Source organism: Meriones unguiculatus (assembly GCF_030254825.1).
Source record: "Meriones unguiculatus strain TT.TT164.6M chromosome 13 unlocalized genomic scaffold, Bangor_MerUng_6.1 Chr13_unordered_Scaffold_44, whole genome shotgun sequence".
NCBI classification, from domain to species: domain Eukaryota; kingdom Metazoa; phylum Chordata; class Mammalia; order Rodentia; family Muridae; genus Meriones; species Meriones unguiculatus.
The window spans coordinates 709,254-735,776 of record NW_026843651.1 but is presented as its reverse complement, the minus strand read 5'-3'; the positions used below and the strand labels follow the sequence as shown (position 1 = coordinate 735,776).

Below are 26,523 nucleotides of genomic sequence, written 5' to 3'. Positions count from 1 at the left end.
GCTAGGACTGCAAGTACTATGTTAAAAAGATATGGAGAGAGTGGGCAGCCTTGCCTCGTCCTTGATTTCAGTGGGATTGATTTAAGTTTCTCTCTGTTTAGTTTGATGTTGGCTAAAGGCTTGCTGTAGATTGACTTTATTATATTTAGGTATGTGTCTTGTATCACTGATCTCCCCAAGACTTAAAGCATAAATGGGTGCTGGATTTTGTCAAATATTTTTGGCATTTAAGGAGATGACCATGTGGTATTTCTCTTTCAGTTTCTTTATATGGCAGACCACATTGATGTATTTCCATATATTGAACCACCCCTGCATTCTTGGGATGAAGCCTACTTGGTCATAGTAGATGATATCTTCTATGTGTTCTTGTATTTGGTTTGCAAGTATTTTGTTGATTATTTTTGCATCCATGTTCGTAAGAGAGATAGGTCTTAAGTTCTCTTTTTTGTTGGTTCTTTGTCTGGTTTAGGTATCAAGGTGACTGTGGCTTCAAAGAATGAGTTTGGTAATGTTCCTTCTGTTTCTGTTTTGTAGAATGGTTTGAAGAGAATTGGAGTTAGCACTTCTTTGAAGATCTGGTAGAATTCTGTGCTGAAATCATCTGGCCCAGGGCTATTTTTGCAAAGGATACTGTTGATGACTGCTTCAATTTCCTTGGAGGATAGAAGAGCATTCAATCTTTCTACCTGATCTTGACTTAATTTTGGTAAATGGACTCTATCAAGAAAATGTTCATTTTCTTTAGATTTTCAAATTTGTGGCATATAGGCTTTTGTAGTAAGATATAATCATTGTTTCAATTTCCTCAGTGTCTGTAGTTATGGCCCCCTTTTCATTTCTGATTTGGCTGATTTGGCTAGTTTCTGCCTTTTAGTTTGGCTAATGGTTTGTCTATCTTGTTGATATTCTCAAAGAACCAGCTCTTGGTTTCAATGATTCTTTGAATAATTTTACTTGATTCTATTTTATTGATTTCAGCCCTGAGTTTGATTATTTCCAGCCATCTGCTCCTCTTGAGTATATCTGCTTCTTTTTTTCTAGGGCTTTCGATTGAGCCATTAAGTAGCTTGTATGAGATGTTACAATTTTTTTTTCAACATTTTTTTATTCTTTATTAATTACATTTTATTCACTTTGTATCCCCCCCTGTGGTTTCCTCCCTCCTCTCATCCCAATCCCTCCCTTCCTCTACCCTCTGCATGCATGCCCCTCCCCAAGTCCACTGATAGGGGAGGTCTTCTTTTCCTTCCTTCTGATCCTAGTCAATCAGGTCTCATCAGGAGTGGCTGCGTTGCCTTCTTCTGTGGCTTGGTAATGCTGCTTCCCCCTCAGGGGGAGGTAACTAAAAAGCAGGCCAATTAATTCTTGTCAGAGCCAGTCCCTGTTCCTCTTACAATGGAACCCACTTGGATACTGAACTGCCATGGGCTACATCTGTGCAGAGGTATTAGGTTATCTCCATGCATAGCCTTTGTTGTAGTATCAGTCTCAGGAAAGACCCATGCTCAGATTTTTTGGTTCTGTTGCTCTGCTTGTGGAGTTCCTGTCCTCTCCAGATCTTACTGTTTCCCACTTCATTCCTAAGATTCCCTGCACTCTGCCCAAAGTTTGGCCATAAGTCCCAGCATTTGCATTGATAGTCTGCAGGGCAGTGCCTTTCAGAGGTCTTCTGTGTCAGGCTCCGGACTTGTTCCGTCTTTTCTCCTTCTTCTGATGTCCATACTCTTTGCCTTTCTGGATAGGAATTGAACATTTTAGCAAGAGTCCTCCCTCTTGATTAGTTTCTTTAGGTGTACAGATTTTAGTAGGTTTATCCTATACTATATGTCTATATGAGTGAGTATATACCATGTGCATCTTTCTGCTTCTGGGATAACTCACTCAGGATGATCTTTTCCAGATCCCACCATTTACCTGCAAATTTCATGATTTTCCTGTTTTTTTATTGCTTAGTAATATTCCATTGTTTAGATATACCACAATTTCTCTAAGAGCAACAATCAATAAATGGGACCTCATGAAACTGAAAAGCTTCTGTAAAGCAAAGGACACTGTTGTCAAAACAAAACGACAGCCTACAGAGGACTAATATCCAGTATATATAAAGAACTAAAGAGTTAAACAGCATAAATATCAAGTAATCCAGTTAAAAATGGAGTACAGAGCTAAACAGAGAATTCTCAATAGAAAAATATCAAATGGCAGAGAAACACTTAAAGAAATGCTCACCCTCATTAGCCATCAGGGAAATGCAAATAAAAACCCTAAGATTTCACCTTACACCCATCAGAATGGCTAAGATTAAAAACTCAAGATTAAGTTTTTAACTAAGATTAAAAAACACAACCTCTCCAACACATGCTGGAGAGGTTGTGGAGAAAGGGGAACCCTCCTCCACTGCTGGTGGGAATGTAAACTTGTATAACCACTCTGGAAAGCAATCTGGCGCTTTCTCAGACAACTAGGAATAGCGCTTCCTCAAGACCCAGCTAGGCATATACCCAAGAGGCTCAAGTACACAATAAGAACATTTGCTCAACCATGTTTGTAGCAGCCTTATTTGTAAGAAGCTGGAAAAAGCCCAGTTGCCCCTCAGTGGAGAAATGGTTGCACAAATTGTGGTATATCTACAAATTTCTTCTTGAAGGCACTTAGTGCTATGAATTTTCCTCTTAACACTGCTTTGTGTCCCATAAATTTGGGTATGTTGTACCTTTTCATTGAATTCTATGAAGTCTTTAATTTATTTCTTCCTAACCCAGCTGTCATTGAGTTGTTCAGTTTCCATGAGTGAGTAGGCTTTTTGCTACTTTCATTGTTGTTGAGGTCCAGCTTTAGTCCATATTGGTCAGATAGAATACAAGGGATTATTTCAATCTTCTTGTATCTGTTTGGGCTTGCTTTGTGACCAACTATATGGTCTATTTTGGAGAAGGTCCCATGAGGTGCTCTTTTGAATTTGGATGAATAGTTCTGTGGACATGTATTAGGTCCATTTGCTTTAGGACCTCTGTAAGTGCCTTTATTTCCCCCATTTGTTTTCTCTCTAGATGATCTTTCCCTTGGTGACAATAGAATGTTTAAGTCTCTGACTATTAAAGTGTTGAAATCAATGTGTGATTTATGCTTTAATAATATTTCATTCATTTACAAATGTAGGCGGTCTTGTATTTGGGGCATAGATGTTCAGAATTGTGATGTCGTCTTGGTAGATTTTTTCCTTTGATGAGAATGTAGTACCCCTCATCTTTTTTGATTAATTTTGGTTTAAAGTCTATTTTATTAGATAGTTACCCTAGGTTGTTTCTGGGTCCATTTGCTTAAAAAACCTTTTTTCCAGCCCTTTTACTCAGAGATAGTGTTTATGTTTGCTGCAGAGGTGTGTTTTTTGGATGCAGCAGAATGTTCAATCCTGTTTCTGCAACCATTTTGTTAATCTCTGTCTTTTTATTGACGAGTTGAGTACACTTTTGTTGATAGTTAATAGTGACCAATGAATGTGAATTTCTTTTGTTTTGGGATTGGGGGTGTTACTGTGTTTCATTACTTCTATTCTTTTGATTTTTTGTTTTGTGCTCATCTATATCCTATGTTTTCTTGGGTGTTGTTTTCATTGGATTGGAGTTTTCCTTTTAGTATTTTCTGTGGGGCTGGTTTGCTGTGTAGATATTGCATAAATTTAGTTTTGTCATGGAATATTTTGTTTTCTCCATCTATGTTGATTGAAAGCTTTGCAGGGTATATTAGTCTGGGTTGACATTTGTGATCTCGTAGAGTCTCCATGACACTTGCCCAGGCCCTTCTCGCTTTCATAGTTTCTGTTGAGAAATCTGGTGTAGTTCTGATAGGTCTACCTTTATATGTTATTTGCCCTTTTTCTCTGGTTGCTTTTAATATTTTTTCTTTGTTTTGTAGGTTTAGTGTTTTGACTATGATGTGACATGAGCAGTTTCTTTTCTTGTCTAGTCTATTTGTTTTTTTGTATGCCTCTTGGATATTTATGGACATCTCTAAGTTGGAAAATTTTTCTTGAAAATATTTTCTGGATCTTGGAGCCTGGTATCTTCTTTTTCATCTATTCCTATTATTAGATTTTGTCATGCTGATTTCTTGTACTTTTTGTGTTTGGAACTTTTCTGATTTTACTTTTTCTTTGAGAGACGTATCAATTTCTGCAAATGTATCTTCAACAGATGAGATTCTCTCTTCCACCTCTTGTATTCTATTGGTGATGCTTACCTTTGTGGTTCCTGTTCTTTTCTCTAAGTTCTCCAGCTCCAGGATTTCCTTTGTGTTTTCTTTATTGACTCTAATTCTGTTTTCATGTTTTATACCGTTTCCTTTATCTGTTTGAATGTGGATTCCTACCTTTCTATGATGGCTTCTATTTTTGTTTGTTTCCTTTTTGTATGTCACTAATTGTGCCTCTACTTGTTTGCCTGTATTTCTTTGAGAGCTTTGTCCATTTCCTTCCTATGTGCCTCTATTTGTGTGTCTATTTCTCTGAAAGATTTATCTCCTCTTTATGTGCCTCTAATAACTGGATAAACATAGTTTTAAAGTTGTTTTCTTGTGTTTCTGATAAACTGAAATGTCCATTGATTTTGGGGTTGCTGGTGAAGCCATGATGTCATGCTTTTTGTTGTGTGTGTTCTCACCCCAGCCTCTGACCATCTGCTTATCTGCAACCCTCACTGTTTATTCCTGGAGTCTGTACTTCAGACTGGGTCAATTTTTTTGTGTTTTTTTTTTTTTTTGAGGAAGATGAGAGAAGTCCACTGGTTTGAGAGTGTGCATTGGTCTTTCTGCTATACCTAAGGGAGGAATGTGATGCTGCCGCTATTCACAGGTGCTGTTAGTGGGTGCAGTGCTTAGGCACAGATTCTCTGACTACCTCAGAGGCCTACAGGCCACTGGTATACAATTCTATCTGGGCTCCAGGAATTGTTTGCCTGGAATTCACTGGTAGACCTGGAGAGCAGAGGTTTCAATGTTGAGAACACTATCCCAAGAATCACTATGTTGCCCACAATAGGGGCATGGGTGGTAGGGATCTGATGTCTGGCTGCTTGCATAAAGGGTCCCTTGATTTGGGGCTCTGCAAGTACTCACTTGAAGGCACATTCACTGTCTAGCAGGGCCGATCTGAAAGCAGAGGGGTTCCCCTTGTTCTCTACTCTCAGATTTGATCCTGGTGGGGCAAATGTGAATGTAGGTTAATAGTCAGCTCAGTGGTGTTGGTAGCCACAGAACTTGGTGCCTGCCAGCACTGTGGGCTGTGCTAGGAGCCGCGGCACTGGGGGCTGGACACTGTGCTCTGTGGCAAATGCTGCAGGCTCCCTCCATAGCCTCCCCCTCTGCGAGGGAAGGATAATGGCAGCCAGTCCCAGAGTAGTGCCTGGTGGTGGTGGGGGTTGAGTATTCTCTGTCCCACATCCTGAGCCAGGTTCCTTTGCTAAGAGCAGCCAGCACTGTGGGCTGGACACTATGCTCTGTGGTGGGCACTGTGGGCCACCTCTGCTGCCTCTGCCAAGGAGAGAGTAGGGAGGTGGATAAGGGGAAACACCTAGGAATTGAGTCCCCAGGAGAAGTCGGCAGAGAAGTTCCTGGTGAAGTCCCAGGAGTTCGCAGGTGACATGAATTTAAATTGTCTCAGTTCACAGTTAGTCCCCTTTCTCCCTGGAAGCCTTGATGTCATTTTTCTAGGTTCATCAGCAACTCCACTCACCAATTTCGGAGTTTCAGATCCTGTGCACCTCAGATATGGTGCATGCTGGTTGCCGCAATCTTAGATCCCCCTCCCAGAAGTAATACTTAATAAAACCTGTAACTTCTAATTGTAATATTTCTGAATAGAAATAATCTGCACTGAAAATGGAAAAAATGACAATCATCTCATCACCTTGATAATTCTCTTTTCATAATATAAATGATAATCTCAAAACAGTTTTAACTGCTTTTGCAATTCAACCAAAGGTAAGGGGAACAGATTTTAAGAAAACCACCCATTTTAGTTTCCATTATCCTCAAAAGTCAAAGTGAAATTCACCTGTTTCACAAATCAATGGAAAATTATAAGTATTTTTTTATTTCAAATAAGTTGATTAATATCTTTTAAAATAAAATAAGGATTTCAAACTGCAGAGTAAAGGGGAGCTGAGTAGAAATGACAAGAAAGATGGATAGATTGGACAGACAGCTAGGCCATTCACTTATTTTAGGCCTGCATTGGTCAGACACCAAGTCACCATTTTCTAGGGTGGGAACTTACAGAAAAAGAAAAATGTTGAGCGTTGAGAGTTTTCTCTCAGGGTTGAGAGAAAATTGGATGCATTTGGTTGTCTCCATAATGTATAGAAAAACTCTCTCCTTCACTTCATTTTTCTCACAATTTATTAAGTAGATCTTCAGGAATATTACTCATTGATGTCCAGAAAATTTACCCCCCAAACTGAGTAGACTGTTTTATTGATGTTTGTCCTAAAATCTATTTACATACTTATGAGAATGCCCCTTAAAATATGTACTTGATGAGGTCAGGACCAATTTTATACCTTTCAAAATAATATGAAGCCTATGATTATGGCCTCTGGAGATTATATGTGATGTGGTCCCAGGAAACACCTCCATGCTCATATGTGACAATGCAAATGTGTCTGTGTATGTACCTTAATATATGTATATTTGTATAACAACAATTAATTAAAAAATAAGCTATGATTTTAAAAGAGACCAAGTAAGAACATGGGATGATGTGTAATAAGAAATAAAATGGGGAAATAATGAATTATAAAGCAAAACATAAATAAAAAACTATTTTATTTCTGTATAGTACAGCCTAATCAAAGTGTAGCCTCTAATAGTATGGCAGGCATGAGGGACATACTCACAGTTTATTAGGCACAACCAAAACATCATTGAACAAGGAGAGATGTAGTTTTTTTTTTCTTCTTTTGTCTTTTCTGAGTTTCATGTGGCCTTGGCATAGCAAGGTTCAGTATATTCCATCGGAGGTGAACTCCTCATAGGCATCCATGTGGGTCAATATGGATTCTCCTGGGATAGATCTCGACCGAACAGAACAGATATTCAGTAGATAATTACAAGACTGATATCCATACTATATTTCAAAGGGTGCATAGTTTTAAAACACAGGCTCAATTCCCAAAGCAGGATTCTGTTGAGCTACAAACATACTTAAAATGTAATAGAAAGGAAGAGGCCACTTAGGAAGAGAAGTATTGGGAATGGATTGGAGAAATAGGCTTTTTTTTGTCCCCCAGAAGTGATCAACTTGAGAGTCATGAGAAGACTCAAGTTGGAAGAAATATAGCTGGTAGGATATAGATCAATGGTTAACACTTTAATACTGTCACTCATGTCATAGAATACAACCATAATATTTTATGGTTATTATGGTTTATTATTATAAAATTATTTCATTGATATTTTATAACTGTAATTTTGTTACTGTTATGTTATGTTCTAAGTCTTTGATAGGAAGATATCAAATATGTCATCTCCAAAAGGTTCAGGACCAACAAGTTGAGAACCACTTGTTCAGAGTGAAGAAGGGGGTGAATAAAGTAGTTGTATTTCAACTAAAATCATTTTTAAAATTTGAGTAATAAAGACTATCCATTATTCATGAGGTTTGCAAATATTATTCATGATTTAAAAATAAAAGCAGGAAGCACATTGCAAAGCATCATATTGGAGAGAAAAAGAAATACTCAAATACTGGAGTGATTCACAAAAAAAAGACAGATTGATGCCAAACATTAAATGAAGGCCAAAGTAGGTGACCCCTAAAAATTGGTCACTGGAGTAGCAACATGGATGTCATTGTTCACTCTAATGTAATATGTGTGTAATAAGAGGCAAAATACTTGGTACAAAACATGGTGAAATGTATATTTATCCCCATTTATTAATTCCTAATGCTTTTAACCTATCAAAGTTCCACCTGAAAAAGGCAGCATGGAGATGTCATTAGCCCTGTGAACTTTAGAGTCTAACAGATGTAAAAATCATAGGTTTTACAAGAGAATGTGCTTTACTGAGATAGTCAGAAAGCTTCATGCACAAGAAAGTCAGACAGCACTGATGTCTATAGAGGAGGATACTTGCTTATTAGTATATAGTAAAGGCTAAAGACACATAAAATTGTAACTGAAACAACCTGGAAGATACTCGGTAAATCTCATGATTAAATATATAGTATACCTTAGACAAATGATAATCATGAACAGATCATGTAAAATTAGAATGCCTATTTCTTTAAATGATTGAATTTTGTTGATAGTAAACTGTACCTTCTCTAAACTGTGTAGTTTAATATGTATAATTTTAGAGTACTGAGATAGAAAAATTCTACCAAATTGTATACTTTATATAAAGATTTTATTTTATTTTATAAGGATTTTCTACTCAATAATTCTTTCAAATGGCTGAATCATTGGAATGCAGTAAAAAAATACTGATATACATCTATGTATTGGCACTGAAACACCATAACTAAATAAATCCATTACTTTGTAAGTGAATGTAAATAGACATGAAGAAAATAATCAGGTTTTTCTAATGGTTTAAACTAGTCAGTAGGGAGCACATATATCCAAAAATGGCCATCTTTGTCCATCTCAAGATGGAGTATAGAAAGACTTATGGGGTTACAAACAAACACAACAAAAATAACAAACACACCAGATAACAAACAATATTCATCAAGAATTTTTCAGACAGTTCTTATACAACAAGAGAAGTCATTTTCCTTGCCTCTGGCAAAAGGGACATACGGCACTCCACTAACCTGTGATATGAGGATATCAGCAATAATGCTGGCCTCCAGGTCAAGTGAAGGGGAGTAAAAGTACTTGTTATACATTTCAGAACTCACACATGTATTCCTGTCACTTCCCAAACAAGCCTACACTCTGCTAACTCCCAAAATATTCTAGGATTACTCTCTATCTCTTTATGAAATCAGTTACTTTACTTGTCTGAGTTATCTCCACTTTTCTATCTTAATATTCTTTCTTTTCTCCCAGACAGCTTGGTCACATGAAGTATATTTTTCTCCTCTCTGGTCTGAACTTTTCTAGAATCCTCTGAACATTTTTCCTCTTTTATCCATAATGAAATTCTTTCCTGTAATCATCTAAGATTTGGTGTTTTTTTCCTGTTATCCAGATCATATAATTGAATATTTAAAATATATCTGTAAAAGTGACCATTACTCTGCTAATATTAAGGAATGTATACAGAAACCCCAGAGATTTCAGTTAGAAAGCACTTAATGAAATGAATGAAAGTGTCAAAGAAAGACAGCAGTCAATGGTTTTCAATATGCACATAAATGAAAGGTATGTAATGTAAAGGTATGTTAAAAATAGTACCAATTCAGTTTCATAACAGAACTGAAAGTAAAAGAACATGTTTGGAAACAGTTCTTGTCTAGTCTGAATCTATATCAAAATATTGAGATTTAGGTGCCAAAGAACACAAAATATGTCAGAAACAATAAAAGTCTGAAAACCAGAGAGCTTTTGAGATTTTAAAGTTGAAATCTGACACAAATTTAAAACAAATACTTGTAGTCAGGATGAGTACTATAATTAGATGGTATAGAGAAGAGTCCTCACTCATAACTTGATCAGATACAGTTTTGAAGATATACAAACACCTTTCTCCTTTATAGCTCAAAGCGTACTTCAGGTATTTTCCTTTCTTTTGGGGAATGGTACTAAATTGTAATATGAGTAGCTTTTCAAGAAGCTGGGTTTACATAATCTGAATGAATCAAGACATAATGCTTCCTGAAACCATTAGTCTATCATGAGAACCATAATAGTCATTTCAAAACACCTTTACAGTGGAGCCTGGAATGGAGAACCTTTCATTGGGCGCAAATTAAGCTTTTCTTTTCTGGTACTAAGCAAAAATGGCTACAGCAGTTTAGAGATGAACTACTGAAGTGTACACATTCTGTAGTAGTCAGGGGGAGAAACCACTGTGATGTCAACATTCTAAGGCTCAAGCCATAACTGACAACGTGACATGCATTTCATTCTTTGAAACTGTTGACTTTAAAACATTGATTTTGAACAATTCTTGAACCACATGTTTGGACTGACATTTTTACAACCATATGCATGTGTGTGTATAAAAGATATATGATAGAGATAATAGATAGATGATTGATGTTAGATAGCAGGACAGATAACTGTAATAACATGTGTGCAAAAATAAAAAGGAATACTTGTATAAAACTTGATAGACTAGGGTAAAATAGAAGGGGAGGAGGACCTTCCCCATCAATGCACTATGGGAGGGGCATACGGGGAGAAGAGAAGATAGTGGGATTGGGAGGAGATGAGGGAGGGAGGCACAACTGCAATAGAATTTGAGAAAATGTAATGATGATAATAAAAATGAATACTAAAAGTCAGTAATGTTAAAAAAAATCATGAAAATTATATTCATCTCCAAAGATTATCAACTTCTAATTCTTTAACCTGTTAAAGGTCCATGTGAAATGAGGTAGCATGCAAAATCATTAAGACTGTGAACCTTGGAGTCTAACACATGCAATAATCATAGAATACTTTAAAGATGAATGTGCTTTATTGAGATATGGTCAGAAAGCTTCATGCACAGAGAAGTCAGAAAGTTTTAAAGAGTGGAGAGGAGTGCACATGCTTACTAGTATATAGTAAATTTTATATATTAATCCTAGAGAAACAAAGAATTGTGACTGAAATAAGAGTTTCATAATAATGAAATGTAGTTTACATTGGACATAAAATAGTCATGGACAAATCATTCAAAATTAGAATGCCTGTCTTTAAAATGATTGTATTTTGTTGATAGTAATAATTTTTGCCTTCTGCACAGTGTGTAATTTCATTAATATGTGTAATTATACACTTCTAATCAAGATAGCAAAACTCTACCAGACTGTTAGGTTCTTCATTAAGATATTCTGCCAAATAATTATGATTTTAAAAATGATACATTTGAGTATGGGAAATAAAAACACATCAGAAGGAAATCTCCATAGTGCCACGTGGTTACTAACCCCATTATTTTTAAAATAGTAATAAATATGTGTAAAGAAAGTAATCAGGCTTTCCTAATAGTATAAACTATTTAGGTCCCACGGAGTGCAAATATCCAAAAATGCCAGTCCTGGGCCTGCTCAACATGCATTTTCGAAGGAATTCTGGTGATTAGAAAGAAACAAGAAAAAAACAAACACACACACATACCAAAAACAGCATCCATCAAGAATCTGTGCAAAAGTTCTGGTCCAGCAAAACAGCCATTTTCCTTGCTCCGACAAAGGGGACATATGGCTCTTTATTGACATCTAGCTCCTATCAGGATACCAACACCCATGGTGGCCTCCAGGTGCCTTGAAGGGGAAGTAAATGGACTTGTTATACATCTCAAAACACATGTCTAGATTCTTGTGTCTTCCCAAAGAGCCTCATCTCTTTCTGTACTATCCTAATTTCCTGAATAGTCTAGAAATACCCTGACTTTTTTTTTTTTTACACAAATTAATTTAGTTATAAATTTCACATCTTCATCCCAGGCCCCGTTCCTTCTCTCCTCACAGTCCCACCATCATTCTCCTCTCCCCCATTCCCTCTTTCTCTTCTGAGAGGCTCACTGTGTTTAACAACCCACCCTGACACATCACATGAGGTAGGAATAAAAGCTTCCTTCCTCTCTCACTAAGGACAGGCAAGACAACCCAGCTAGGGGAAAGGAAACTAAGGGCAAGCAACAGAGTCAGAGACAGCCCTCAGTCCAATTGTTAGGGGACCAACATGCTGACCAAGATGCACATCTGCTACATATGTATAGGTGGACCTAGGTCCAGCCTGTGCATTTATGAAAGCAAAGTTTGTCTCTGTCTAAGCTATCTCTACTTTTCTCCTAATCTCCATTCTCTTCTAGACAGTCTTGGTCATTTCAAGTCTGCTTCTTTTTCTCTGTGCTATGAACTATTCCAGGTGCCTCTGAACATTTTTCCTCTCTGACCCATAATAAAATTAATTCCTGTAATAATGGAGTGGCTACTATTTTACTGGTTTGTCTACTGTTCCTGCTCATACAGTTAGAATATTTAAGGTATATATTTTATTAAGTAAATACTACTATGCCTAAATCATTTTATTTCATTCAAGGAATATGTACTGACAAGCCATAGTTTTTATTTGGGAAGGAGTAAAGATCCCTGTGAATTGAACAGTCGAACAGAAACATCAGCCAAGGTTGTCATCAAATGTATCCACCAATAATGTAAAGGTATTTTATAAAATATTGCCAACGCAGTTTCATGATAAAATTAAAATTAAATGAGTATGTCAAAAGCAGAGAGAAACTATCCAAATCAGCAAAATCAGAAATGAAAATGGGGACATAACCACAGACACTGAGGAAATCCAAACAATTATTAGGTCATACTACAAAAGCCTATATGCCACAAAATTTGAAAATCTAAATGAAACGGACAATTTTCTTGAAAGATTCCATCTACCAAAACTAAGTCAAGATCAGGTAGAAAGACTAAATAGCCCTATATCTCCCAAGGAAATTGAAGCAGTCATTAACAGTCTCCCCTCCAAAAAAAGCCCTGGACCAGATGGCTTCAGCGCAGAATTCTACCAGACCTTCAAAAAAGTGCTAACTCCAAGCTATTCCAACTCAAGCTATTCCACAAAATAGAAACAGAAGGAACACTACCAAACTCATTCTATGAAGCCACAGTCACCTTGATACCTAAACCACACAAAGATCCAACAAAAAAAAAAAAAAAAAAAGAGAACTTCAGGCCTATCTCTCTTATGAACATTGACGCAAAAATACTCAATAAATACTTGCAAACCGAATCCAAGAACATATCAAAGATATCATCCACCATGACCAAGTAGGCTTCATCCCAGGCATACAAGGGTGGTTCAACATATGGAAATCCATCAATGTAATCCACTACATAAACAAACTGAAGGAGAAAAACCACATGATCATCTCCTTAGATGCCAAATAAGCATTTGACAAAGTCCAACACCCATTCATGTTTAAAGTCTTGGAGAGGTCAGGGATACAAGGCACATACCTAAAGATAGTAAAGGCAATATACAGCAAGCCTATAGCTAACATCAAACTGAATGGAGAGAAACTTAAATCAATCCCACTGAAATCAGGGACAAGACAAGGCTGCCCATTGTCTCCATATCTCTTCAACATAGTACTTGAAATCCTAGCCAGAGCAATAAGACAACTAAAGGAGATCAAGGGGATACAAATCGGAAAGGAAGAGGTCAAAGTGTCACTATTTGCAGATGATCCCAAAAATACATGAGCGACCCCAAAAATTCAACCAGAGAACTCCTTCAGCTGATAAACACCTTCAGCAAAGTGGCAGGATACAAAATCAACTCAAAAAAATCAGAAGCCCTCCTATATACCAAAAACAAAAAGGCTGAGAAAGAAATTAGGGAAACAACACCTTTCACAATAGCCACTAATAACATAAAGTACCTTGGTGTGACTCTTACCAAGCAAGTGAAAGACCTGTTTGAAAAAAACTTCAAGTCTCTGAAGAAAGAAATCGAAGAAGATATCAGAAGATGGAAAGATCTCCTGTGCTCATGGATTGGTAGGATTAACATTGTGAAAATGGCCATACTGCCAAAAGCAATCTACAGATTCAATGCAATTCCCATCGAAATACCAACTCAATTCTTTACAGACCTTGAAAAAAAGATTCTCAGCTTCATATGGAGAAACAAAAACCCAGAATCTCCAAAATGATCCTGTACAACAACAGATCATCTGGAGGTTATCTCCATCCCTGATCTCAAGCTGTACTACAGGGCAACAGTAATAAAAACTGCATGGTATTGGCATAGAAACAGAAAGGAGGATCAATGGAACCGCATAGAAGACCCAGAAATAAACCCACACACCTATGAATACTCGATATTTGACAAAGAAGCCAAATCCATTCAATGGAAAAAAGACAGCATTTTCAGCAAATGGTGCTGGACCAACTGGATGTCTACATGCAGAAAAATGAAAATAGATCTATATTTATCACCCTGCACAAAACTAAAGTCAAAGTGGATCAAGGACCTCAACATAAAACCAGATACTCTAAATCAATTGGAAAAAAAAGTGGGGAACAGCCTAGACCTCACTAGCACAGGAGACAACTTCCCGAACAGAACACCAACAGCACAGGCTCTAACAGCAACAATCAATAAATGGGACCTCATGAAACTGAAAAGTTTCTGTAAAGCAAAGGACACTGACATCAAAACAAAACGACTGCCTACAGATTGGGAAAGAATCTTCACTAACCCTTTATCTGACAGAGGACTAATATCCAGTATATACAAAGAACTAAAGAAGCAGAAAAAGAGCAAACCAAGTAACCGAATTAAAAAATGCGGAACAGAACTAAACAGAGAATTCTCGACAGAGGAATATCGAATGGCAGAGAAACACTTAAAGAAATGCTCATCCTCATTAGCCATCAGGGAAATGCAAATCAAAACGACCCTGAGATATCACCTTACACACATCAGAATGGCCAAGATGAAAAACTCAAGCGACAACACATGCTGGAGAGGTTGTGGAGAAAGGGGAACCCTCCTCCACTGCTGGTGGGAATGTAAACTGGTACAACCACTCTGGAAAGCTATCTGGCGCTTTCTGAGACAAATAGGAATAGTGCTTCCTCAAGACCCAGCTATACCACTCCTAGGTATATACCCAAAGTTCACTCAAGTACACAAAAGAGATAGTTGCTTAACCATGTTTATAGCAGCTTTATTTGTAATAGCCAGAACCTGGAAACAACCCAGATGTCCATCAATAGAGGAATGGGTACAGAAATTGTGGTATTTTTACACAATGGAATACTACTCAGCAATCAAAAAGGAGGAAATCATGAAATTTGCAGGCAAATGGTGGGATCTAGAAAAGATCATTCTGAGTGAAATATCCCAGAAGGAGAAAGACAAACATGGTATATACTCACTTATATAGACCTATAAGCTATGATAAACATAATGAAATCTATACACCTAAAAAAGATAATCAAGAGAGCGGACAATGGGGTAAGATGATCAATCCTTGTTTAGAAAGACAGATGGGAGGTGCATTGAACGTATGACAGGAGTCTACTGAGCGCATCTGAAAGACTCTAACTAGCAGTGTTTTCAAAGCAAAAACTCATGACCAAACCTTTGACAGAGTATAGGGAATCATAAGAAAGAAGGGGAGTTAGTCTGATGGGGAAAGGATAGGAGCTCCACAAGGACCAAATATATCTGGGCACAGGGTCTTTTCTGAGACTGACATTCAACCAAGGACCATGTATGGATACAACTTAGACCCTCCACTCAGATGTAGCCTGTGGTAGCTCAGTAACCAATTGGTTTCCCAAAGTGAGGGGAACAAGGACTATTTCTAACAGGAACTCAATGACTGGCTCTTTGGACAACCCACCCCCCAAGGGAGGAGCAGTCCTGTTAGGCCACAGAGGAGGGCTTTGCAGCCAGTCCTGAAGATACCTGATAAAACAGGATCAGATGAATGGGGAGGAGGTCCCCCCCTATCAGTGGATTTGGAAAGGGGCAGGGGTGGAGATGAGGGAGGGAGGAAGGGACTAGAAGGGAATGAGGGATCGGGACATGGCTGGGATACAGAGTTAATAAAATATAACTGATAAGAAAAAAATAAAATTCAAAAAAAATGAAAGCTCAAAAAAAAATAAATGAGTATGTCTACAAAGTCATTCTTATCTAGCAGAATCAGTGTTCACATATTGAGAAATATATGTTTGAAACCAGAAGTTGGGACTGAAATCTGAGCACTTTCCAACAAAACTTTGTTGGCATAGTAGGTAAAACAACTAGATGAAAGAGAAAATAATCTCTCCTATCTGGGGCATATAGTTTTGAAGATACATAGATATTATTGTCTTGTATAATAGCTCAGAGCATACCTGTCATGATAACTTTGTTTCTTTGGGGGAATGGTACTGACTATTGCTAACAGGAGTAGCTTTTCATGAAACAACTGTTAAGAATTAGATCACAGGTTCTAGAGAAATCAAGACAAAACACTTCCTGAAACCATTAGTCTAGCATGGAAATCATAATGATCATTTTAAAATACCTTTACAGTGGAGCCTGGAATGGAGAACCTTTCACTGGGCACAAAATTATCCTTTTCTTTCCTGGCACTAGCCAAAATGGCTACAGCAGTTTGTAGATGAACCACTGAAGTGTAACATTCTGTAGTAGTCAGGGGGAGAAACCACTGTGATGTCAACATTCCAAGGCTCAAGCCATGTGACAAAGGGACACATGCATTTCAAATTTTGACTTTAAGACATTGATTTTTTTAAAAAAAATTTGAACCACATTTGTTTCAAAGAAATAACATTCAAAACTGTGTGTGTATGTATGTGTAACAGACATATGATATAGACGACAGAGGATAGATGTTAGATAGAAGGATAGATAACTGTAATGATATCAGCGTAACAATAGGAGGAACACTTATATAGGGTCAAATAGGAGGAATACTTGTATAGGGTCAAATAAAAGGGGAGGACTAGAGGAGGGGTGTAGGGGGAGAAGAGGGAAGGAGGGTGGGATTGGGAGATAAGAGAGGGGGCCACAGCCACAATACAATTTAAATAAATTGAAATAAACCATAATAATAATAATATTTAAAAGACAGTAATGTAAAAATATCATGAAATTTATATTCATCTCCAAAGATTATCAATTCCTCTTAAAGGCCCAGGTGAAAAAAGGCAGCACGTAAAATCATTAAAACTGTGAACCTTGGCATCTAACACATGCAAAAATCATAGAATATTTTAAAGATGAATGTGCTTTACTTAGATATTGTCAGAAAGCTTCATGCACAGAGAAGTCAGAAAGCTTGGAAGAGTGGAGAGGAGTGCACATGCTTATTAGCATACAGTAAATTTTATATATTAATCCTAGAGAAACAAAGAATTGTAACTGAAACAGGGGAGATACTCTGTAAGTTTCCTAATAAAGAAATGTAGTATACCTTGGACATATAATAATCACGGACAAATCATTCAAAATTAGAATGCCTGTCTTTAAAATGATTGTATTTGGTTATACTAATAATTTTTGCTTTCTTGAAGTGTGTAATTTCATTAATACATGTAATTACACAGTTCTCATTAAGATAGCAAAATTCTACCAGACTGTTAGGTTCTTCATAAAGATATTCTGCCAAATAATTATGATTTTAAAAATATGACATATTTGAGTACAGGGAAATAAAAACACATCAGAAGGAAATCTCTATAGTGGCATGTAATAACTAAACCCATTACTTTTTAAAAGGACATAATAGGTGTGAAGAGTGTAAACAGCCTTTCCTAATAGTTTAAACTTGTTAGGTCCCAGGAAGTGCAATTATTTAAAAATGTCAGTCCTGGACCTGCTCAACATGCAGTATCAAAGGAATTTCGGTGATTAGAAACAAACAACAACAAAAACAGACAAACAAACACACATACCAAAAACAGCATTCATCCAGAATTAGTGAAAGAGTCCTTGTCCAGCAAAATAACCATTTTTCTTGCTGTGACAAAAGGAACATACTGCTCTCTACTGACCTGTGGCTCCTATCAGGATATTAACACCCATGATGGCTTCCGGGATGCCTGAACGGGGAGTAAATGTACTCGTTATACACCTCAAAACACCCATGTAGATTCCTGTCCCTTCCCAAACAGCCTCATCTCTTTCTGCACTATCCTAATTTTCTAAATATTCTAGAAATTACCCTGTCTTTCTTTCCACCAATTAATTAATTAATTTCATATCTTCATCACAGGCACCCATCCCTTCTCTCCTCACAGTCCCACCATCATTATTCCCTCCCCCATGACCTCATTCTCTTCAGAGAGGTTTACTATGTGTACCAACCCACCCTGACATATCACATGAGGCAGGACTAAGAGCATGCTCTCTCAATAAGGACAGTCAAGATACCCCGGCTAGGGGAAAGGGAACTAAGGGCAAGCAACAGTCAGTGAAAGCTCTCAGTCTAATTCTTAAGGGACCCACATGTTGACCAAGCTGCACACCCGCTACTTAAGTGAGGGGGGGGCCCTAGGTCCAGCCTGTGCATTGATGAAAGGATACTTTTTCTCTGTCTAAGCTACCTCTACTTTTCTCCTAATATTCTTTATTTTCTTTGAGACAGTCTTGGTCATATCAAATCTGCTTCTTTTTCTCTCTGTTCTAAACTCTTCCAGGTGTCTCTGAACATTTTACCTCTCTCATCCATAATAAAATTACTCACTGTAATAATGGACCAGCTGCTATTTTGCTGGTTTCTCTGCTGTCCCTGCTCATACAATTTGAATATTTAAAGTATGTATTTTATTAAGTGAATATTACTATGTCCAAGACATGTTACTTCATTTAAGTAGCCCCGGTCCTAGTGCGTGTGGCTGTGGAGGCCCTAAATGGATGACTCCAGGGCCTGGAAAAAGCAGAGCTATCAGCCCTGGAGACCTTGGCTCTCTGCCACACTGCTGTACTCCCCGGTCTCGGGGCATGGAATCTCCTTCCCCAAGAGCTCACATCACTTCCGGCTGCACAGCCTTCCTTCTTCCCTCCCTTCCTCCCTTTTTCCTTCCTTCCCTCCCTCCATTCCTTCCTTCCTCCCTTTCTTCCCACTTCTTCTTCCCCTCACTGCCTGGCCCTGGCTGGCCTGGAATTCTGTACCAGGCTGCCTCCAACTCCACGGAGACCAATCCTCATCTGACTCCTGGAATTAAAGACATGTGTCCCTAAGTCTGGACCTTTATTTCAGGATTTATTTATGTATTTATGTCATTTTGCTGTTTTGTTTTTTTTGAGACAGGGTCTTTCTACACAGCCCTGGCTGTCCTGGACTTACTCTGTAGACCAGACTGGCCTTGAACTCACAGAGATGCCCCTGCCTCCGCCTTCCAGAGTACTGGGGTCACAGGTGTGCTACACCACCCGGCTAATTTATGTGTATGTATGTATGTATGTACCTATTTTTGTACACACCACATGTGTGCCTGTTGTCTGTGGAAGAGCATCAGGTTCCATGGACCTGGTCGTGAGCTGCCAAAGGGGTGTCTCGAACCAAATCCTGAGGCATAGGCGAGTGCTCTTTAACTGCTGAGCCATCACTCCAGGCCCTATACTACTTTTTGTATTATCACACTTGTTGCATGTGCACGTGTGCATGTGTGTGCATGCATGTTCTATCTTCTCGGCTCATTGCATTATTTTTTGGTGTGTGTGTGGGTAAGGTTGTATCATCTAGCTCAGGCTGGCACCAAGCTCAGAGCAATCCCTCTGCATCAGCCTCCCAATCCTGGGCATTCTAGGACTGAGCCCACGGCCAACTGTGTAAACTGTGAAGCTGTGTCTGTGCACAGCTGTGTGGACTGCTGGCTTCAACATAGCACCAAGCTTTCCTGAGGACGAGGGTGGCTCGGAGCCACCACCCGCCCAACTGCCGGTGGCTGTGCTCCCCTTGTCTTAGGGACTCTGGGGTCAGCAATTCTAGCAGGCACTGTGGCAGGGCGGCTCAGTGGATAGTTCATGCATGGCCCGGGCTGCACCCCAGCGCTGCCAACTGCCACTGGAGAGACATACCTTGAAATCCCAGATCATCATGGCCCCGTTGATGCCAGTGGTACAGAATTTGCGACAGTCCTGTTGGTCCACCTCGTAAATGGACACCTGGCTAAAAGAAGAGCAAGACCATGATGTCTATGGAGGGAGTGAGGCCATTCTCCCAAGCCCTGCACAGACAGATGGCTCAGGGTGCACTAGGCTCCCAATCCCTCAGGGCCACACGACAAGATCCTGTCCTAGAGTGGGAGGGCTCACTCACCTGGGATGTGGCCCAGCTAGTAAGACTACATCAGGCCCTCGCCAGATCCCCAAAGCCATACACTGGGTACTGATGCTTGCGTGGAGCCCTAGCCACCTGAAAGTGGAGGCCAGAAGGCTACAAGTTCAAGGTCAGGGTGGCTTCAGGGATGGCTCAGAGGTTGAGAGTGCTGGCTGCTCTTCCAGAGGTCCAGAGTTCGAGTCCCAGCACTCACAGCCATCTGGTGTCAGAGGAGAGGGAGAGGAAAAAGGAGGGAGGTAGAGAGGGAGGGAGAGGGATGGAGAGAGAGAGAAGGAGAGAAAGGGAGGGAGAGAGGAAGAGAGACAGGAAAGGAGAGACTGGGAGAGAGGGAGTGAGAGAGAGGGAAAGGGAGAAAAGAGAGGGAGAGAGGGGGAGAGAGACAGGGAGAAAGAAGTAGAGAGGAAGGGAGAGAGAGAGGAGAGAGGAGGGAGGAGGGGGAGGGAGAAAGGAGAAAGGGGAAGGGAGCAGGAAAGGGAGAGAGTAGAGAGAGGGAATGGAGAAGTAAGGGAAAGGGGAAGAAGAAGGATACAGGAGAGAGAAGCTCAGCAAGTTCTCCTCCTGCTGAGCCACATCCCAGCCCCAGCTCCTTTTCTAGACTAGGAAGTTCCCTTTATCACCGAGCTGCTCAGAGGGTACTGTACTTTGCAAATAAAGAAGCCCAACGGGTACCTGTCAGTGCTGAGCAACAGGCAGTGCCCATTTATCCTCACCTGCATTTGAAGTCACATGACCCTGCAGCCAGCCAAATGTTGTTGAGGTGCCAGCCCAAGCTGAAGACTGTGGAGCGAATCGGCTTCTTAATGTGCTTGCTCACCCACCTGAGGAAGGAAAAAACCTAGTTTACACTGTCCTCACAGACAAAAATAGCAGCATTTTCCAAGCTGCCCCATAAACCCCCTCCAAATAAAACTGATCTATATGTTTATAAAAACCACTTCAATTCTGAAATCGACAGACATTAGCTACATTTATAAAGGTAACTCATGTACGCACCATCACTTTTAAAGTTATAAGGCTGTCCTTTGACTTAAGCTTGAGTATTTTCATGGGCTCCCTACAGTGCACAGCTGCTCCTGCTGAAGGCTGGCTTGCCCTGTCAGGGAAGAGCTTCCTATACACAGTTCAGGCTGTCTCTGAATTGCTGTGAACCCCACACAGGTCTCAAAATCAAGCTAGAATTTCAGGCCTGTGCACCACACTGGCCTGAGGGACTGATGTACAGCTCACGTTCAGGGACTACATCTGTGACCACAGTAAGGTCCAGTCCACCTACAACCTCTCTGCAAACATAGAGTCAACTGCTCCAAGGCAGTCAGGAGAAAATGCTTCCTACATGAATTAAGAAGAGTCGGGGGCTGGAAAGGGAAGGACAGAGATGAAGAGATGAAGGAGGAAGTAGAGGAAGAAAGGGAAGAGAGATTAGCATGGCTCACCAGTCATTTCCAGACTCAAAGTAGCAGACAGAGGAGATGAACTGGAATCCACTCGCCATAGCAAACTTGTTCTCCAGTGGGGGCTACTTCACAAAAGTGGCGCGGCTGATCCTGAGCAAGGGCAGGAGTGGTGGCAAACTCCTCAAGGTTGTCACTTCTCCAAAGCCCCTCCTCCTTGGCTCTGCAGAGGACTTATGAAGTGGCCGTGCGTCTGGCTCTCCACTTCTCCAAAGCCCTTCCTCCTTGGGCGCACAAGGGACGCAAGAGGTGGCTGTGTGCCCTGACTCTCCTGGAGCACCCTGGGGCTGTGGCGGTGGCAGAACAGCATCTTTAGGTGGTTTCTCTTCCCTTTCGAAGTCCATCCCCAGGGGGAGGGGGGGCGCGCCTTGTACCCAGGCCTGGACAGGCTTGGTGCCCCCTTGTAGTCCTCCTACTGCTTTGGGATCAGGTTAGGTTTCAGGTAGCTTGGTTCTCCAGGCCTGAAACGGGAGAATGTGAGCAGAGAGAGAATGGGCCCAGCCTGGGACTCCAATGTCAGTGTTAGAACCCAAGGTCTCGGTGGGGTCAGGAGATCAATCTATAAGAACTGTTCCCCTGGGCGCTTAGGGAGAGGGAGGTGGGGGGGGATGGGAACTGGGGGATTCTGGGAAGAAGAGGGGTTCCAGAGGCAGGACAAGAACTGGGGTATTCTGGGAAGGATGCTTTATCACAGCATCCAGGAGGAGACCCTGGCTCACCAGAGCCATGCGGACCACAGGGCGTCAGAGAGGAGCCTCACTCACCCGGCACCGTCGTGCTCCCTTAGTCCTCCGCGCTCTCTTTGCACGAGCCGTTCTGGGGATCCACGGCCAGCTGCTGCCATTCTCCCTGGGTCGGACATTCAGCCTCGGCCTTGAAAGTCGGGGTGCCCTGGAGGGGCGCAAGACCTCAGTTAGTGCTCGCTTTCTCTGCTGAGTAGCAAGGAGCTGGTGAGCCGAGTGGCAGGATAACAAAGCGACCCACGTCACCTCGACTGGACTCAGGGACCCCTGAAACACGGCTTCGGGACTAGCCTGAGCTAGGCAGCATCTCCCGGCAGCTTTGACTAGGCTGAATGTGCGGAATGGAGACAAGGGGAGCGCCAGTGTCCACCTCCTCCTCACTGCTAATCGGGAAACAAGGGGACCAGCTACAACCCTGCTGCACCTTCCTGGGCCTAGACTGTGGATCTTGTTCAACCCTGACACCCCAAAGTGCGCCCTTCCCTCTCGGAGCTCTTGACACAGCGGTGGGAAGACTCATTCGCCTGCGGTCTCGGGGTTTGGGGGGTCCTCACCTGCGGGGAGGCCGGGTGCAGGGCGCGCGCCCAGGCCCCTGCCTCCTCCCCGCTCTCGGGGGGCAGGTGGCGCACGGGGTCCTGCAGCCGGCGCGCGAGGAGGCTGAGGAACTGCTCGAGGACCAGCAGCTCCAGCATCCGCTCCTCGGAGCGCCGCTCGGGCCGCAGCCAGCGGCGGCACAGCTCCCGCCGGCGGCTCAGCGCCTCCTCCGGGCTGGACACGTCCCCGGAGCGCAGCCGCCAGAAGCGTCTCCGGGAGGTTTCAGGGTCCCGCCAGTCCCCGGGATCCTTCTCTTCCTCCTCCGCTTCTGCTTTCAACGCCAACACGACCGCGCAGGCCACCGCCATCGCAGCCTCCGGGGCCACGAGACCCCGATGAGATTCCCGGAAAGCGGGGCGCGCGGCCACCGTTTCCCCCAAAACATGGCCACGACAGCTCACGACCCCGGCCAGCGCGCCAGCGGGAGAGAAAAAAAAAACCAGGCCGGAAGTGCGTCATCAACCCACGCCTACTCCGGACAGAGACATACAAAAGCCGGGACCGTCGTGGGTCTCTCCATGCGCATCTCCGCCTCGCAGCGTTTATAATGCTGGAAACAGCGCGCATGAGATTCTGGGATTTGTAGGCGACTCAGGGTCCACGGTCCAGGCAACGGACAGGAAAGGAATCAAACTCGGGACTACGAGCAATCCCCGAATGCATTGCGCCACGTGGACGCCATTTTTGTAGTTCTCCGATACAATCCCGGAAGTCCTTGCTCCGAAGCCATGTTTGTAGTTCTCAGGCTGGTGGGTCTCTGAGGCGATGTATCTTGGACCATTGGGACTTCCGTGACCAGCAAGAGCTCCGAAGTGAGAAACGAAGGGATAAAGGTCTGTTTGTAAGTAGAGGGTTTGTGTTTACAGCCCAGGCCAGGGAGATGGTAGGGCGGCCTCGGTGCCTCCGAGCCCGGAAGTCTCTGTTCTCTGCGGGGCGGATCTGGAAGCGAAGCCATAAGGGGCGGGACTTCCGCCAGCGACGCGCTGCTACCCGGAACGGTTTTCCCAGGTCCGCAATCTTCTTATCTCAAGCAGTTATGAATTCATAGTCCTGCTCACACGTGGGGTGGAGGCGGGGAGGAAGGGGAGTAGGAGGGATTTGGGGGTTCCCTGCCTCCTTCCCTTGTCCACCCCTGGCCTTCCATCCATCCATCCGCCTGGAGTCCCTGAGCGGCTCGTGTGTGGAGCAGAACCGCAGGCAGGGTGTTGGCGGGACGAGAACACAGTCCTCTGCTCCCTCCAGGCCTGCATGCTTCCTGGGGGAGATGGGTGCACCCCGCCCGGGGTGAGGCTGTGCACGACCTTGTATTGGTTGTTCTGGCGCCCTCTGCTGGCCTGCGGGTGCACGAGCAGGGAGGATCCTATAAATAATTTTTAGGGGGCTGGGGGTTGAGTAGGTAAGGTGCACTGGGCTTAGTTGTTAGGGTGCTGGGGACTCAGTACAAAAGGATCTGTCCACCTCTGCTGGGCTGAGGGCATATACTTATGGGCAAAGAGAAAAAAGAGGTGGAGGAGGAAGAAGAGGGAAGGAAGGAGAGAGAGAAGAAAGAAAAGGAAGGAAAGAACGAAAGAAATCTGTGTGGCTTTGCAGAAAAACAACAGCTAATTAAAACTTGGGTACTATTTGGTGTTGATTTCCTGAATTTGAACCAACATACACAGGTAAAAGTGCAGGTATTCTGTACTCACATAAGTAACTGAAGTTTTTCCACATGGTAAATAAATTATTTTCTACCAGAAGGAAGGTGTAGAACATGGCAAACCAATACATTTTATTTTGAGTCCCTATCAAATAGGAATGACTTGATGAACTTTTTCAGAGGAAGCTTCTCATATTCGAAAACAAGAGCTATCCCTGGCTTAATGAACTATCTCTAGTCTTCTACAGCCTCCCACTACCCAGGAGATTTTTACTTCCATAAATTCTGGATTGACAGGTTTGATTGCTCATCTCCTGCTATGCTATATATCATGACACATACCCAATTTCTATAGAGATTAAACCAGAAGAAAATGATGTGGTGACCGTTTCTGAGCCCAGCTATTCGATACGGAATGCAGTGTATGCAGTGTCCCATGCCCTCCATAAAATGCTGCTGAGCAAAATTGAAATGGGACCTAAAGAAGACAGAAACATGGACTGGCTTCTTCCATGCCAGGTAAGCCTCACTCATAAGCAAGGGAAGCATCAGGATTTTATATTATTGGTAAGTAATTACTATCCTCAAACCAATAAAACATTTTCATCTTATAGTTGCAAGTACAAATTAAAATAGAAAAAGGTTCTGTCAAAGTGTATGTGTATATATCTTACATGATTTGGATACTGAAAGCACTCATTTGAAGACAAATTTGAATGTCTTTCAACAAATGTTTTCCTAATGTGAGATGAAATTCTGTAAGATACAATTGAAAATAGTGTAAAAATATATCAAGTTCCAAAATTTTTATCATTTCATGGAATATGTCCAATGTCATAAGATACAGATTAGGGCATCATATCCAAGCAACCATTTCACCTAAAATACAATCTGTATTTATGACAAAAGACCATAAGAAGATTCTTTTGTGGACAATAAATAGCCTGTCTTTGAGTCAGCAGTAACAGAAAAGTAATTGCTTTCGCAGATGATTTAGTATTAATAAGGTAAGATCAATGTGAAACAAAAATCATGGTCCCATTAATAAATTTTAGAACATAGACAGTGCTCATGGGCCTGGACCATATCTCAGTGTGTTAGTGATAAATGTAATGTATGGGTTTTAAACCAACAAGGTTTAATATAGGACTCACTTACACTTATAAGCCTTGGAGATTAACTTCAAATAGGATGTCAAGATGATTGTTGAACAAGTCAATTGAACTTTTCATTCAGTTGATAGGTAAATAAAAGATAAAATGTGAATGTTTGTATACTATATAATTAGTATTATGGGAATCAATAATATTTGACATTAATATTAACATAGTCTGTAATCATGGCTTCCAGTCATAATGTATTAGGTAAGTGAGTAAGTCTCTTGTACGAATAACTGAGTACCTGTATAGAAGTTCTTTATAACATGAGCTATTAATTAGTTAACACAATATTAGGTTGTGTTATTAATTTTCAGAAATTGATTTTTTTGTAATCAAGATAATACTGCTGGTGTCTTAACAAAATATGGAAGTTTTTTTCCTTTTCCCTTATGTGAACTACTTTGAGGAGTATTGTAGTGAGTTATTTGCGACTCTTGTAGAATTCATGCTGAATCTCTAGACCTAGGCTGTTCTTTTCTCTTTTCTCTTTTTTTTTTTTTGAGAGATTTTTAAATTACCATTTCTATCTTGGTTATTATGTATCTGTTTTAATAATTTATTTCATCTTGATTTAATGTTAGATTTTATACATCTAGAAGTCTACCCATTAAATGTTTTTGCATTTAATGCTTAGTTGAATGAAGACTTTTAAAATATGAACCAATGATTCGCTGCTTTCCTCAGTGCATGTTGTAGTGTCTGTTAGATCAGGATTGATGCAGTTGACATGGACTTAAAAGAGAGCAGACAGGCATTTCCAAAAGCAGGATTTTTCTCTCAGACAGAACACTGATATGGTAGTCTATTGAGAGGGGAAGTGGAGATTCTGTGCTGTAGTACCAGAGGATGGAGGTCTTAAGTAGCTTGATGGGGAGAAGAACACACCGTGGGGGTTCAGTGTATAAATTTCTGGCCTTAGTCCTGCCTGTCTGTAGGTGCGTGGGTTTATT

General features: G+C 41.1%; 1 protein-coding gene and 1 long non-coding RNA gene across 6 annotated transcripts in view; one reads left to right on the top strand and one right to left on the bottom strand.

Annotated features, from left to right (window-relative positions):
* Positions 1 to 6,805: 6,805 nt before the first annotated feature.
* Positions 6,806 to 21,895, bottom strand: LOC110540089 (uncharacterized). Its single transcript, XR_009589048.1, has 6 exons — positions 21,420 to 21,895; positions 20,697 to 20,804; positions 19,725 to 19,815; positions 17,696 to 17,743; positions 11,274 to 11,419; positions 6,806 to 7,070 (listed from the first exon to the last, which is right to left on the bottom strand). It is a non-coding gene; the product is annotated as an uncharacterized LOC110540089 (long non-coding RNA).
* A 1,267-nt stretch (positions 21,896 to 23,162) lies between these two features.
* LOC132651286 (zinc finger protein 120-like) overlaps positions 23,163 to 26,523 on the top strand; it is a 34,884-nt gene continuing 31,523 nt past the window's right edge. Inside the window, exons 1-2 of one of the 5 annotated variants that reach the window (XM_060376519.1) lie at positions 23,163 to 23,607; positions 24,769 to 24,932. In XM_060376519.1, the coding sequence (XP_060232502.1) occupies positions 24,864 to 24,932 (69 nt within the window). In that variant the 5' untranslated portion in view covers positions 23,163 to 23,607; positions 24,769 to 24,863. The other 4 variants (XM_060376518.1, XM_060376520.1, XM_060376522.1 and 1 more) reach the window with 4 other exon arrangements.